This window comes from Vanessa tameamea, chromosome 4 (assembly GCF_037043105.1).
Source record: "Vanessa tameamea isolate UH-Manoa-2023 chromosome 4, ilVanTame1 primary haplotype, whole genome shotgun sequence".
In the NCBI taxonomy this organism is placed as follows: domain Eukaryota; kingdom Metazoa; phylum Arthropoda; class Insecta; order Lepidoptera; family Nymphalidae; genus Vanessa; species Vanessa tameamea.
Genome location: NC_087312.1, coordinates 4,671,720 through 4,687,910, shown reverse-complemented (window position 1 = coordinate 4,687,910; position 16,191 = coordinate 4,671,720). Strand labels below are relative to the sequence as shown.

At 33.2% G+C, this 16,191-nt stretch overlaps 2 protein-coding genes across 2 annotated transcripts; one reads left to right on the top strand and one right to left on the bottom strand.

The window, feature by feature from the left end:
- Positions 1 to 3,901: 3,901 nt before the first annotated feature.
- On the bottom strand, positions 3,902 to 9,099 carry LOC113394629 (polycomb protein Asx). Its single transcript, XM_026632021.2, has 7 exons — positions 6,776 to 9,099; positions 6,622 to 6,690; positions 6,423 to 6,496; positions 5,923 to 6,350; positions 5,346 to 5,562; positions 5,052 to 5,162; positions 3,902 to 4,787 (listed from the first exon to the last, which is right to left on the bottom strand). The coding sequence occupies exons 1-7, from the start codon at positions 8,805 to 8,807 to the stop codon at positions 4,641 to 4,643; spliced, it is 3,078 nt and encodes a 1,025-aa protein (XP_026487806.1). The 5' UTR covers positions 8,808 to 9,099; the 3' UTR covers positions 3,902 to 4,640.
- A 1,464-nt stretch (positions 9,100 to 10,563) lies between these two features.
- LOC113394630 (uncharacterized) lies at positions 10,564 to 16,129 on the top strand. Its single transcript, XM_026632022.2, has 7 exons — positions 10,564 to 10,786; positions 10,881 to 12,002; positions 12,091 to 12,152; positions 13,286 to 13,345; positions 13,433 to 13,666; positions 13,746 to 15,207; positions 15,430 to 16,129. The coding sequence occupies exons 1-6, from the start codon at positions 10,773 to 10,775 to the stop codon at positions 15,194 to 15,196; spliced, it is 2,943 nt and encodes a 980-aa protein (XP_026487807.1). The 5' UTR covers positions 10,564 to 10,772; the 3' UTR covers positions 15,197 to 15,207; positions 15,430 to 16,129.
- The last annotated feature ends 62 nt before the right edge of the window (positions 16,130 to 16,191 follow it).

Here is a 16,191-nt window from a genome sequence, read left to right as displayed (position 1 = left end):
CCAAAGTTTTATATGATATTATAAGTTCATTTATTAAATCTTTGTAATTTTCCGCTTTATGGTTACCTAGAAAATTTTCAACAACATTCACTGTCCAGGTTGTTCAAACACTCTTGTAGCATATTTACGACCTAACGTAAATAAAATGTAATTTAGTAAACATAATAGTCACACAGTCGACTAAATGCAGGTATTTAAACAAAAAAACGTTTATGATATCAGAAATAAATATGTAGCTGTCACAAGTAAACTGGATAGAAACAAAACTGTTATATATTTTTAATGAGGGCACACCATACACATAAATAAAAATCATAACAAAGTTCGTGTGATAAAACAGTGTTTACCAGTGTTATCAAAGCTCCATGTAAAATGCAAATCAAATATATACAATAAGGAGAAAGATTTTAACAGATTTATTCATTTAAGGTTTTATCTACCGTTTAGAGTTCCATTTATGGAATGTAAAATTTCGTACAGAAATTGTTGCAGTAAAACTAGTCAGTTTTAGGAGTTAGACAGGTATCCCTAGAACCAGTACTCTTTATTCATATAAATCGGAGTACTATTCTTTGCCTTTAGTCTTTATAATACTAAGTGAATACTACTAGTGAGCGAATGGTCATTCTATTTTTATCATAACACGAAACTTTATTTAGGAACTTGGATAGGATTGGATTAAGTTTGCACAAAAAAAATGTCACGAATTCAACCCTAACCCGATTAGACTTTTCCTTGGTTTACTTTAAAATATTTTATTATTTTATCGTCTTATATTCAATAATTCGTTAGATAAATCAATAACATAATTCGAATAAGAACATAGTTTTATTAGAGAAAATGTTCATATACTTAAATAACTATCTACCAATAAATAACAATAATGTGAAAATTGTTTAATTTGTAATCAATCGTACATAAAACCTTCTTAGTCACCAAATAAAAACAAGTCTACTGGGCAACTAGCTGGATCTTTAGTGTTTACAAGCAATCTTCAAATTCTAAAGATACATTATTATGTTGATGAAAAATGGCCCGTTATGGGTTACTGATACGGTTAAGTTTGAAACAAAACTATTTTACTGCAGTAACATAGAATTGAACACTATTTAATGAATTGCAAATGCCTTAAAAATAAACCAAACCTGATTAGTAACAGATATAGTTAAGTTTTCTTACATTTATTTTTGTTTTGTATTATATCTTTATCTTCCTTCTAAAGCTCTCTTTTGTTTGCCAAGTAGGAGGTACAGAGTTGAATTTTATGAATTTAAAGATTAAAAAAGATCAAACCACTCTTATTTTCCATTACTATCGACATTATTTAAAAAAAAATACATTTTGTCAATATATAAAAATGACAACGGAATAAATTAACAGGACAGAGAAGCCGAAGATTAAAACATCATAACAAAATTAACCTAATTCAGCTTAACAAGATCATTCGTTAGCAAACAAAATCAAGTGCAAATTAATGTTTATTAATTTTACTTACATCACAATCATTTTTGTTTTATATCATCCATTTTTTAGTATATATATATAAACTCGGCTCATAAAAAAAATCCTGTCTGAAATTACTATACTTTTTTTATAAAAAAAGCAGGTTATGCTGCTTCTGTATAATATTTATGCTTGTAATTATTTTAGAAGTTCAGCAAGCCATACTTAACAAATATAAGAAAAAAAAATCGATATTTTTGTAACAATTGTGATTGTCCACTGTTTTATTTAATATTGCTAAATTATTTATTTCCAGTTGCCTTTTAGATTGACTTCCAATGTTATTTATTATGTATTAACATACTTTAAATACTTAAAATATTAACAGTCCTTAATAATGTCATCTAAGTATAAGTACCTAGATATTATTACATATTATCTAAATATTGTGATTGAGAGTGAGCAATATTTTCTTATAATAAAGTTATTGTGTCACAATTTAGTATTGACAAAAACAAAAATTGTTTATATTATATTTTATGAGGCGACAAATAATTAAGTTGCTGTTACTTAATTTGCAAAGTAAGACATCACAAGTGAATAAACATATAGTGATAGAAAATAATCACAAAATAATTTATAAATAATTGTACATGATTTTGTACACAACAAAGTACTACAGTTTGTAAAATTAACAAGAAAATAAATTACGTAACTTGATTTTAAGAATACAATTAATCAATAAGTTTAATATTACTTTGGTGACATAGTTACCTCCTGTGTTATTCACAGTAGAGGGCTATTACACAATTTAATATTTACTTTTAAATTGAAAAATATCAATTTTATAATTTATTATACTTCTAACACAAGCTGTATTTAAATTAAATATGACGCATTAATCAATCTCATTCATATTAAACAAATTCTGAAGAAAACAAAGATGTCCAAAATAATTGATTAAATAAAATATAAGCAAGACTTCAAATCAATGATATAGTAAATGCTATAAAATGATATATATACTTTTACATTGATTTTATATTGATTTCAATGTATGTATGTAATTAATAAATTGAAGACCAAAGAGTTCATAACTGCTAATTGAATGAAAAAAATGGGTACCAAAATATAATTAAATATTTTATGTGTATCCATTAAATAATTTATACAGTCATTTTTATGACACATTTAATAGATATTTAAATGAATCAAAATGTTATCATTCATACAAAAATCATAATTCGTTTTAAAAATTTAGTGACAGCTGTCCATTTTGTTTTCACATCTTCATTAGTATTAGTTCTAGTACTAGTTTTCATTAGTTTTTTTAAATTATAATACCTGATGTCACCAAGTATTAATCACCAAGTATTCTCAAGGAAATAAATATCTGTACATAATCTTAACAATAAACTAAAGCTAAAGCAATACTAAGTACTAATTATTTTTAACATGTAGTACTAAAACCAAACAAACCAAAAAATACACTTAGAAAAGCAAAATATGGCTTATAATATAACAACAAAATATTGTGATGGCATGCCTTAAATAATTGTAATATTGATAGAGAAACAATTACATTTTCAGAAAATCATAAAATCAAATATATATGTGGTTTATTATATTTGTATTCAGTTAAACTAGATAATTATAATTACTTTTTATGCAACTATTTATAAGGCATTTGAAAAAATAGTCTTGTTTTATACTTTGAATTATTATGAATGAAATTATTTTGATAAGTTTAATAAATCTGTTTGAAAATTGAGTTCAGAATTTTAGAACTCATAATCAATTGAAATAATTATACAGTTCTTAAAACAGACTTTTAAATGCATTTGTAATAAGAATTTATATGTTAAGTATGATAGTATAAATAGTAATTAAAACATATGTTTTGTACAGAACTTTATCACAACAATGAAATAAGTCCATCACTGATATTTTTACTCTTAAGTTCTCAACTCAACTCACATTAAGGTTACAATATTAATTTTCCTTGTTTATTTTAAGGCAAATTTGTAAAACTTATATTTTATGCTGAATATGCAAGAAGAGAATTTTAAAGAGAGTATATTTTGTTAAAATCTATTCAAATAATATCTATGGAATCTGTCTTGAAGGATTTAGTTAACTTTTCTGACAATAAAACCATGTTCTTTACTGTAATTAAGTTATTAGCTGCGAGTATAGTTTGAAAATGTAACTTCAAGCAGACTGTTACATGTTTTAACCTTAAGTGTACACACTAAATAAAATAATAGTATTTACTAATTTATATATTTTCTTGTTTTGCTTGACCAAGTGAGGATATTCTGCATTTTATTTATTACCTCATATGAATTTTTTTTAATAAAACTATTATAGTTTTTAAAGATGACAGATAACCAATGAAGTTAAAACTGTAAAAAAATATTATCCCAGTGATTTTATAATGACACTTGAAGTATGTATATCTATAATGATTTACAAGGCTTAAGATATCTTTCAATTTAAATTATTTACTTCTTTACAACAATACTTTGGAAAAAATGTTAAGGACACAGCAAAGTATTATAATAATGTTATAGATTTCAGCCTTGGAATCCTCACTTCAGCCTTAGCCCTGTATATAATTGTATATAAGTTAAAAGATAAGAACATATACTATTATATATCAAATTTAATATTTAGTACAGAATAAACTTGTGCTTGCATTTATATAGAGTTCATTACATAACATTAACTCTTTACTTTAATAAATTGTGATATATGTTATTTTAACAAGTTATGATATTGCTAAAATGGAGGTACAAATAATTTCTAAAGTTATAAATGTATCCTGTATAAATATATTTTCTATAATTACTTATGATTTTAATACTTTTGACCAAATGGAGCACATTCCAAGCCCGATATAATTATATATACAACATTACAATTTAATATTAAGAGTCTTAGAGACGATAGTGTTAATGATTTGAAAATTCACAGTCAAAGTTTTGATTGAATAAAAAAAAATGAAACTTCACACTTCTAACAGATAGCACCACCATTTCTACAACCACATTCCACTGTTTACACTGTCACATATGTGTTAACTTGATCAGTCAGATAAGTCACTAGGTCACTGCTTGGATCCTTTCACGTGTATGCTTGGAATATAAAGTTGTATTTGGTATGGCAAGATTGAGAGGATATGAGCCTGTATAGTGTCAGCGTATGAGACAAGTGAGACAGAGCTCAGCGGATCCGATGCAGTCGTCGTGGCAAAAGGCACCGCATTTCTTGCACAGAATCATGGCACGCAGGTTACAAACACATGCGTCATCTGCGCCCACACTTCGACAACGAGTAACATTCTATAAAAAAAAGTTAAAATTATTTTCTTATGAACTACAATGACCATTATTATATTAATTTCAATGATTACTAATAACCGTAAAAGCAACCCAATCGCTACACCAACAATATTATAGATATCAAATTAAAATATTTTTTATTCAAGTATGCTCATAAAAGTACTTTTAAAATGTTATGTTACAGCATAGAATGTAAAGTACATATTAATAATGAAACATTTTGATAGCTGTAAAAAGGAAACAAAAAATATATTAGATACATACTACATTAGAATTCTGATTTGAAGGTGGAGCACTTGATGCTCTAGGAGCAACATTAGGTGTTCTCTGAACAAGGATGTATTGCCCCATGTTATTTGACCGATTCTCATTCATCTGGAATTTAAAAAAGTAAAAATGCTTATCATACATTTAAACTTTAATAGAACAGAACGAATATAAAAGAATTAATGGTTGATTTAGTGCTTCAAATTATTTTACTGCATATAATATGTTAATCCAATGAACTTTATGTAAGCATTTGTTATGTTTGAATAATTGATATTGAAACAAACATACCTCAGTATGAGGTATGATAGATGCGGGTATCTGTCTGACCAACACTGGTGGCGGAGGCCGCGGTGGTCGCGTGGGTCGTGTGAGCAGTGCAGGCGGTGGCCGCAGCTGGCCGCGTAACGCGTCACGATTTGGACTGTTTTGAATTACGGCTTGACAGATCTGATAACTACGCTCCAGGTTCACAGCACCAGGGGGTACTTTGTTAGAGCTGCGACTCCTGAAGAAAACGGCCCCAACCATTAAATATATTTTTTCCAAAGATTGTTTAAACATTTTCATAAATTAATAGCAATAACTAGCATATAAAATTTCTTAATACAGTATCAACCAACCTTGGGGGGTAAGATGTTATGTCCCTTATGCCTGTTGTTACTGGGTAACCCACTTTTCAAACTGGAACACGACAATACTATGCATTGCTGCTTAGCAGTGTCATGTTGAGTGGGTAGTACCTACCCAGATGGGCCAAAACCCTACCACTGAGTAAATCAATGAATAATATATTTATTTATATCAGAGTTATTGACATTATCTATAATAACTTACTTGCTATTAATAAAAATGATGTCTAATGTACCTGTTTGATTCCTTTCCAGACTTAGATTTTTTGCCAGGGATCCTAACACTTTGTGTTACTGTAGTTGAGTTAATTGATTGATTTGTAACTGAAGTGCTGGAAACCATACTAGCTGTTGGTTCACACTCCTGTTTAACTAAAACATCTTTCATTGAGTGGCAACTCTCAGATGAATTTGATGATTCCATATTATAATTTGTATCACGATCTGTCTTGTACATGCAATTTTCATCATTAACATTAACATCTTCCATGCTAGTTTTAGAGTCTTCACTCACATACTTTGTATTATCCATATTTATGTTTGCAAAATTTTGTATACTGATAACATTTTCATTTTGCACCCAATCACTCTCACTTTTCCATGACACTGCAGAGTTTTTAGGTTTGGCTGGATCTTGTAAGTGATCGTCTGGGTATGAAACCACCTAAGGGTAATTTTAAAGATTTATATGTATGACAAGAAATAACCAAGTAATGTGTTACAAACTCATACTTACTGATGTATTTGTAACTTCCATCATTGGAATTGAAGGATTTTGTGGCATTGGCATTGTTACAACAGCTGTTACATCTGTAATATTTATAATTATACTTTAGGTGCACTTACCATTCCAAGTTTTTATTATTCCAATTTTTACAATGTCAATTTTTTTGTTTGAGTACCCTCATAAGTAATGAAATGTAAGAATTACTTACTTGTTTCACTCATATATGATGTAAGTTCCATCAGATTGGTTTGGGGAGCATACTTGACATCTTCGTTTTCTATAAAGTCAATAAATTCTATATAGTAATGTAAAATATATTTACATGTTACAATATATTTTGTCTGCTATCATATTATACTTACGAGATGTTAATATTGGTAATCCACTAGTTTCTAGTATAAATGATTCAGCATCTTTGAAATGTTCATCATAATAATTAGGTACAATACCGTCTGTTTCTTTGACTTTGTGGTCATTTTTGTCAGTATTGTTTTCATCGCTTTTACTTGTAGAGTGTTCAATTGGTTGCTCTGCTGAATAATCTAAATCCTCAATTACTTCCATTTTTTCATAAGACACATCTTTAGAAACAAGTGTTGGTGATTTGTTATTCTGTAGTGAATCTGTACTGTAGGCATCTATCACGGTTTCCCGGAACCCAGGTACATACTCATCCTGGCTGTCATGAATTGGAGATTCCTTAACATTTTCTTTATCAATAGGTGTAATTTCGTGGGATTCAGTTTCAGTATTTTCATATTCATTTGGAATATTGTCAGAAGATTCATTTACAAGAGACACATTATTTAAATGGTTTTCTATCTTCAGGCTAGAAATGGATGATACACTATGTTCATCATACTCATAAACAGAAGCAGTGGCCTTACTGTCCTCACTATTGGTGTCACCTTGATCCTGACCAGAATAAAGATTAAGGTCCTCATTCTGACATATTTGTTCATTATTATAGTTAGTTTCAACATCAGATCCATTGTTACTCTCTGGATCTTCAGTCTTCATAGTCATATAGCTTGTATTATCAACAGCGTAATCATCCTCATATCTAATTCTTTTTGAAAATTGATAATCATTTATGTCATTACTCAATCTTTTAGTTGCTTCTGGCATGTTGTTTACAAAGTCTGTTGTTTTGTCTTCATCACAATCTTTAGATGCACTGGATTCTTCAATTTTAACAACACACATGTCTAAATCTTGTTTAATTTCATTTCCAGAGTCATTATCTACTAATAGCAGGGGATCAACTGGTGTTGTTGATACTGATTCTTCTATCCTAGTAATGGAAGATGAATCAGAGAAACTAAAGTCCATCTGACATTCCACATACCCTTGACTCTTAACATGTTTAAGTGGCAGCAAACCTGGTACAGGTGCAGATGATTTATTGCTTACTAAAACAGACTCATCTTCAGCTTCTTCAGCCTCTTTGGCTGAGGACCTGGTTACTGCACCAACTGAACGCAATCTTTTACTAGAGCTTGAAGATTTGCTTTTTTTAATCTTTGGAACAGTACTGCTGCTAGTTATTGAAGCAGTTGGTCTAAGTTTTATAGTTGTTTTCAATGAAGGTCTCTCTGAATTTAAATTCATTGATGATTTCTCTCTTTGTGATTTTTCTCCCCAAAATGGCTCAAAATGTTTTAACTTCCATGGGTCAATCTTACTTTTTTCTTTTTCTGCTTCACTCTTCATCTTTTGTTGATTTTCTGGAGTAAATTCACCTCCAGAAAGAGATTCTTGCCACTCCAAGCATGCACGAGCAAAAAATTCATTATTAAGACTAGATGAACTTAAGCGGCCTGAAGTGCTTGGTCTATCTACATTAGGTAGTAATTGTCCCAACTTATACTGATATAAAGGAGGAAGTAACGAAAATGTATGTTTATTTAAAAGAGCTCTTATATTTGTGTTAACTAATATGGAATCTGGAGTTTCTAAGTCTATGCAGCCTTCTCTTGTCTGTTGTAGTTGGGCTGCTGTTGATAGCTTTTTGCTGCTGCGCTTTCTAGGTTTTATACAAAATCCTGGAATACTAGCTAAAACTTCCCGCATAGTGGAAGGTCTACTACTAGAAGAGGAACTTGTGTCTGCACAAGACGTTGCTGCGGTCCATTCTCGATTTTCTGGTGGTGGAGGAGGTGGTAATGGTTTGACTATTATTCTTGGCAAAGGTCTAGAATGATTTGAGCTCTTTTTTCTACGCTTTGATTGTTTTCGTGAGGAGTGTTTACTAGATTTTTCACCGTCTTGAGGAATGCGAATTACCGTATACTGTTCGTTGTTGTTGCATGCCAAGTATTTACTCTCAGACGAGTTATCTGAATATTCAACCTCATTAGTAACAGGTTCCATTGGTGATACGTCCAACTCCATTGTTAACAACGTGCTTAGTTTTAATAGTCTTGTAATAGTATTTTACAGTGAAGGAGTACTTAATGCCGCAGCCAATCACTACTTCAACCCATTGTGTATTTCTTCACATACTATGCATATATGAAATATTTCATGTGGAATACTACAAACGAACAACATTTAATCATCACTTATTTGAAATAATTCAAGGTTAAACAACATAGTATTCATTCCTTTTCACAACAGAAGAGCGAAAATCAAAATGTCACAACAACGCAGAAAATGGATTCCGCTAACATACGTTCCGTTTTAAGTTACTTAGATAATAATATGGTTCACATTTCATAGACTATTTTAAATATTTTCATTTTATTTTATTTTACAGTAACTGGTACGTAGATTAAATTAAAAAAATGGTTAAATAACTAAAACCATATACATTAAAATCATCACAAGCGTGTTAAATAAAATAATAAATTTATTTATATTTATTTACTTAGTGGTAGGGCTTTGTGCAAACCCGTCTGGGTAGGTACCACCCACTCATTAGATATTCTACCGCCAAATAATAGTACACTGTATTATTGTGTTCCGGTTAGAAGGGTGAGTGAGCCAGTGTAATCACAGGCACAAGGAACAACATCTTAGTTCCCAAGGTTGGTGGTGCATAGGTGATGTAAGGAATGGTTAATATTTCTTACAGCGCCTTTGTCTATGGGCGGTGGTGACCACTTACCATCAGGTGGCCCATATGCTAGTCCGCCAACCAACGCTATAAAAAAAAAAAATATAAAAGAATATTAAACATTGTTGTACATACTATTATGTAATTTTGTTTAAAGGTAAGAAAAACTATAGAAAGAGAAAACAAAAACTGTTGCTGAAATGAAAGGTTTTTCAAGCTAAATAGATTTTTTTCTAGTTTTACCCTGGTATTCGGTTTTGACCATAAAGACAAATTGAAATAACAAAACATTTGAAATAGGTAACTACGTATATTTCAAATAAAACCATTGAATTATTTAAAAACAAACTATTTTAATATATTAATCATTTTTAGTAACAGTTAGGTATTATAGTTTAAATATTAAATGTAATATACCTGGTTCCAAATAAAGTCGAGTTCATACCACTTCTTTTTTTTATAATTAAATTAAGTTAGAAGTAAAGAATGTAATAATTTTAGATTTTAATTTTATTGATTACAACTTATTAATTTTAAAGCTGGCTGTTATTTATGTACTTTAAGCCGTTTATTTGGGAGGCTTAGTTAAATTATTTAGTTTTTACTAATTGTAGCTTATGATGTGACGTTCCCTAAAATATGTCATTATCTAATTACTTTTAGGATATTCAGGACCGTCTTAGTTTTTTTCTTGGTTCCCTTAACTTACATACTTTTCTCGCATCCTTAAGGTAAGAGTAGAAGAGAAAAAGGGCAACACCTTTGGGGGCCTTCACTCTTACCTTACACCGACGGTAAAAAAAAAATTGTAAAATTACAAATAATATATATATATATATATTAATATATACCTTACTAACGTCACCAAAATGATAACATTCATTGTTTTAATTTGTAAAGGAGATAACAGCTAATAGATCAACAAGCGATTTAATTATAAATCGTACAACTTATTGTTTTTGAACTTTAAGCCCAAAGACATAATAATATTCTCGAAAGGCCTACACCGAAAGATGGATAAAAGGAACAAAAATAATGTTAATTGTCTACTGCCTAGTTTAGTAAGTCTATGATTAATGCTTAAATTCTCTCTGGCTAACCAAAGATAATTTAGCCAGCCAAAGTTTGGCTTTATGTTACAGCCGCCATTTTGATCTTTTCATGTGGTTAATTTTTAGTGAGACGCGTTTTTTGTGTAATATTTTGAATGAAAAGTATTTTTCATAATTAATAATATAATTTTTGTCTACAAGTGTTAATATAGTACTTGGTAATCATATAAAGCCTTATTGTTCACAAATATGGGACGTGGAAGGTAATTATAATATTCGTTAAATTAATTTGCAATCAAAATCGAGGCATCATCGACAGTTTTATTGATTTATTATTTTCTTGTTCATAAAATGTAGAGACCGCAGTCGGGATAGGCGTCGCAGTCGAAGTAGGAGTAGAAGCAGAAGCCGAAGTCGTAGTCCGCGCTACGGTCTCGGATCAGGTGGTGGCGGCGGCGGTGGTGGATATGGCGGTGGAGGCCGAAGAAGTAATCCGGGAGCAAATCTTCGTAAACCCAAGTGGGATTTAAGTAGGCTAAAGCCATTTAAAAAGGATTTTTATATACCACACAGTGAAGTAGAAAATAGACCCGAGTCAGAGGTGGAAGCTTGGAGAAGTGAAAATGAAATAACTTTGAAAGGCCGTAACATACCTAAACCAACCCTAACTTTTGATGAAGCTGGTTTCCCTGATTACGTTATGGATGAAATTGATAAAATGGGATTTTCCAAACCAACTCCAATTCAGGCCCAAGGTTGGCCAATTGCTTTAAGTGGCTATGATATGGTTGGCATTGCTTCAACAGGTTCAGGAAAAACACTGTCATACATTTTGCCAGCTATTGTTCATATAAATAATCAACCAAAATCAAGCAGAGGAGATGGGCCTATGGCCTTAGTGTTGGCTCCAACAAGAGAACTTGCCCAACAGATTCAAGAAGTTTGTGATAAATTTGCAAATACATCAAAAATCCACAATACCTGTTTGTTTGGAGGTGCTCCAAAAGGACCTCAAGCAAGGGACTTGGATGCTGGGGTGGAAATTGTAATTGCCACACCTGGACGTTTGTTAGATTTTTTGGAAAGTGGACGAACTAATCTAAAGAGATGCACTTATTTAGTCTTAGATGAAGCTGACAGAATGTTGGATATGGGTTTTGAACCTCAAATCAGAAAAATAATAGAACAAATAAGACCTGACCGGCAGACCCTTATGTGGTCTGCCACTTGGCCCAGGGAAGTTCAAAGTTTGGCTGCAGAATTTTTAAAAGATTACTTACAAATTAATGTTGGGTCATTGCAACTGGCTGCAAACCATAATATCTTACAAATTATTGACGTCTGTATGGAATATGAAAAGGAAACTAAGTTGAGCACTTTACTAAAAGAAATAATGGCAGAGAAAGAAAATAAAACAATCATTTTTATTGAGACAAAACGACGAGTAGATGACATTACAAGGAAAATGAAAAGAGATGGGTATGTGTTTACAAAGTATCTCTTTACCATGTTTATAAACTTAACAATTTTATAATTTAATGTAACATGCAATCATCACAATTTGCAGGTGGCCTGCTGTTTGTATCCATGGTGACAAATCACAGAATGAACGTGACTGGGTATTACAAGGTAAGAAAGGGCTGGGTAATGTTGATTTTGGAATATGTTTTATTATCTTTTGTTTTATTTGATATTCTATAAACATTTGTATCATATTATTAAAAAACAGATATCCTTATCCCTTCAAGTAAAAAATGATTATCCTAAAAAGTGGCGACTGTAAAAAATGACGAACATCGAAACGAGTCGAGAAGCGGTGTCGGACTGAAGTAGCATGCGAGTCGCGGGTGTGGCAATCCTGCCACGCGTCACTTGACGCGTGTCGCGTATAAACGGTATCTGAACACATGTCTGCATGTGCAGGCTGAGGCGAGCTGCGGCCGGGCGGCGAGGGCGGCGGCCCGCGGGCGATGTCGCCGCTAAGCGCCCGGCGGCCGCACTGCTCCGCCCCTATTGACGGGGCTAAGCCCTAAGCACTCAGAGTTGCCACCGCGGCTAGTCTGCGCCGCTTCTCGCGCGTGCGGCGCGGCGGGGTTGGCGGTCGGCCTCGCCGGGGGGCCCGAGGCGCGGGGTGGCCCGCCGCCGCTCCGAGTCGGCGCTCGAGGCTCCCCGTGCGCTCGCCGTTCACGTCTCGCTTTGCGCCTCTTGCGCTCTCGGACGCCCTTATTAGTCCTAATTGACATTTCGAATGAACTGTACACCATCACTTTTCGATGGATTCGTTAAAAGTAGTAAGTTTCGAACATATTGCGACCTATACACCGTCCGAGATGTTTTTTGGCTGCAGTCGGTCGATTGATATATTTATTGCATTCATTATAGGTTGTAATTTATATTGATTTTATAATATTTATTATATTATACATATGCTGAAAATATTTAAATATTGTTTTATCATGTTTAATGTCAGTCAATTTTTTTTAAAATAATGAAAAAATATGTGACTGTCAAATTAAGTATGAGAATTTTTTAAATAATATATATTCTTCTAATTAAGATTATCATTATAAATTATATATTATCATTTTCATTAACTTCATGCTGATCAAGCCTTTGTACCAGTATTTAAATTAATAATATGAACTGATCAAACTACAAGTACCATTATATTTTATGAAATTATAGAGAAATCCTTCTAAATTTCTAATATAAATTGTTTAATATTTTGCTTAAAGATATACTTACGAAATATATTATTTCAGATTTTCGCAGTGGGAAAGCTCCTATTCTTGTAGCAACAGATGTTGCTGCAAGAGGATTAGGTATGTCAACAGTTTTGCTTCGTTTAACTAGCCTTTTTTGGTGGTTTATTTTTTGCATATAATAATTTTTTTTAAATCCTATTTCAGATGTTGATGATGTCAAGTTTGTAATAAATTTTGATTACCCTAGTAATTCTGAAGATTATGTTCACCGAATTGGTAGAACAGGTAGAACTAATAAAACTGGAACCGCATATACATTTTTTACACCATCCAATGCTGCTAAGGCTGCAGATCTTGTCTCGGTGTTAAAAGAAGCCAAGCAAGTAGTTAATCCTAAGCTGCAAGAGCTAGCCGAACGAGGTGGTGGTGGTGGCCGAAGTAAGTACAGAAACAGAGACTCGAAAGTGAACAATTTTCAAATTAGATATATATATTAATTTTGTCATTATCCACTTAGGACACCGTGGTCGCGGTGGCAGATACAGAAGAGGACGTCGATCCAGATCTCGATCCCGCTCTCGCGATCGACGTCGGCGGTCACGTACGCGTTCACGATCCCGAGATCGCCGTCGGCGCAGACACAGCTCGTCCAGATCATCACGCAGCCGGTCATCGAGATCTTCGAGAAGTCACTCGCGCTCACGTTCCCGTTCACGTAGCCGATCTCGCTCAGGCAAGTGCAGCCCACTGAAGGATGGTTCTAATATTGGGCCCCAGCCTGCGACTCAGGCTCTGCTACCGACGCCCAAACCACTTTTGCCCACACCCATCGGTCCCCAACTACCTTCCTCACATTTTGATAGACCTAACGGCAAAGCTTCCTCAACACCTCCCATTCGAAATAATGAAACACGATCTAATGATACAGACTTTTCTCCTAATAATAATATAAATAATAATGTTAATAATCACATAAACCATGATACCAATTTACAGCAACAACAGCAACAGCAGGCAAACTCAATTCCACCTTTAATGGCTATAAATCCTCAAATGAATATGTGTGTTCCTCCTCCAATGAATGGTCAAGGTTTTATGATGCCTCAATACTTTCCCAGTGATCAATATGGAATGATGATGCCAACTTTTCCTCCTAATGCCATGCTCAATACAACTGGCTGGGGAGCACCACCTCCACCCCCTCCTCCTCCTCCTCCTACAGAAACAAGTGGTGGGCCACAAAACAATTATGACTATGGACAAAGTGGCTCGGGGCAAAGTCGCCTTCCAGAGTCGGATTCCAGAAAACGAGGAAGTCGTTCTGGTGGCCTCGGAACTTCGAGCTCGTTTGGCTTGGGCTCCGGCGGCCTGGGTTCCGAAGGAGGCTTCGGATCGTCCAGCGGTGGCCTGGGCTCGGCTGACAACTATGGCGGTGGTCTCGGGTCAGGCGGCCTAGGCTCTGGTGGCGGCCTTGGCTCTGATGAGAGCCAAAGCGGCTCGCGGTCACGGGGCAGTCGTGACCGACGTCGGCGAGGAAGAGGACGAGACCATGATGACTATAACTCGGATAGTCCGAGTGGTGGTCTCGGGTCTTACGGCTCGGGCGGCCTCGAAGGCGGCCTGGGTCAGGCAACTGGCGGATTAGCTACTGGCGGTCTTGGCGTGCCCCATGGGAGCCTCTTGCCGCGCATGCTTCCGCAGAACGTTGGTGACTTCGGGGGACAACAAAGCGCAAACTTTACAGCTTTCGGTTCTTATGGGTCTAAAAATAATAAAAGAAATCAACCTGAAAATGACGGTAGTAATTATGATAGTAGCAATATGAATGGTGTTGACTATTACGGCCAAAATATGGGACCTGGCCGACCTTTCACATCTGGTATGGATCCAGCTTTGTCTAATGGTGCGCTGGCTAATGGCTCCATGGGGTACAGAAATGACCGCCAGGGCAATCGCCAACGACGGTGAATAAGATCGAGGTTTGTTACATTCAAACCAATGCAAGCTCGTCTCCCTAACAATACCAGTTTTGAGATGCCATCCATAAAATGTCAATATTATAAGATTTTAATATTATTTTTAACTTTTAATATGGTTATGGTTGGTGTTTCAAAAACACTATATTTCTATTAATAAATAATTTACTTTTGTATTCACAAAAAAAGAGTTCAATATTTTTATATTTGTTTTCTTTTTTACAGAGAACGGCTATAATGGTGACTCTCGTCGACGAAGGCGGCGATAAAACTGAATAAATTCGGCACTAACAGAACAACTAAAATAAATTAAGGAATTGCTATTTTCATTCCATATGTATTTGACAGTACTGATTTGGTTTTAATGTTGAGAAAACGTAATACATTTTATAAATAATTAAATTTTCAGTGATTGCTTAAAGTAGTATTAAGAATACATTGGTACATTTAAGTTTTATATTAAAAAACAATATCAGTAAAATGTGAACATGTTTTAGTGTCTATTAACATATACCATACACAATTAAGAATAAAAATAACAGTATGATTAAAATCGATTTTATTATATATTCGCAATGCCTTTTTATAATAGATGCTAAAAAATTACTTAAGTAATATAACTATAAGGCAGTAGTACGCTTTATTCATTAAGATCTGTACATTTTGTATTGTTAAAAATGAAACCAAAAGCTATTCTGAGAGGTTTTTTTGTAATTGCACTTCATAATTAATTTCCTAGACACTGGTATATTGTGCAAGAAATATTGCAAAGTAAGCTCTTTCTGTAAAAAAGATATTCTCATTGAAATGTATTTAATAACAATCATTGTGTTAATTTGACTGTAAGTCTGAATTAGTGTATATTTTACTTGAGTAGTAGTGTATTTTATTAATGAAAATAAAATTCCTTTACATACATACAAAATGAGTTTCATTTAAATAAAAACCTTGGATTAATTCAACATAATGGCAACAATTATTGTATCC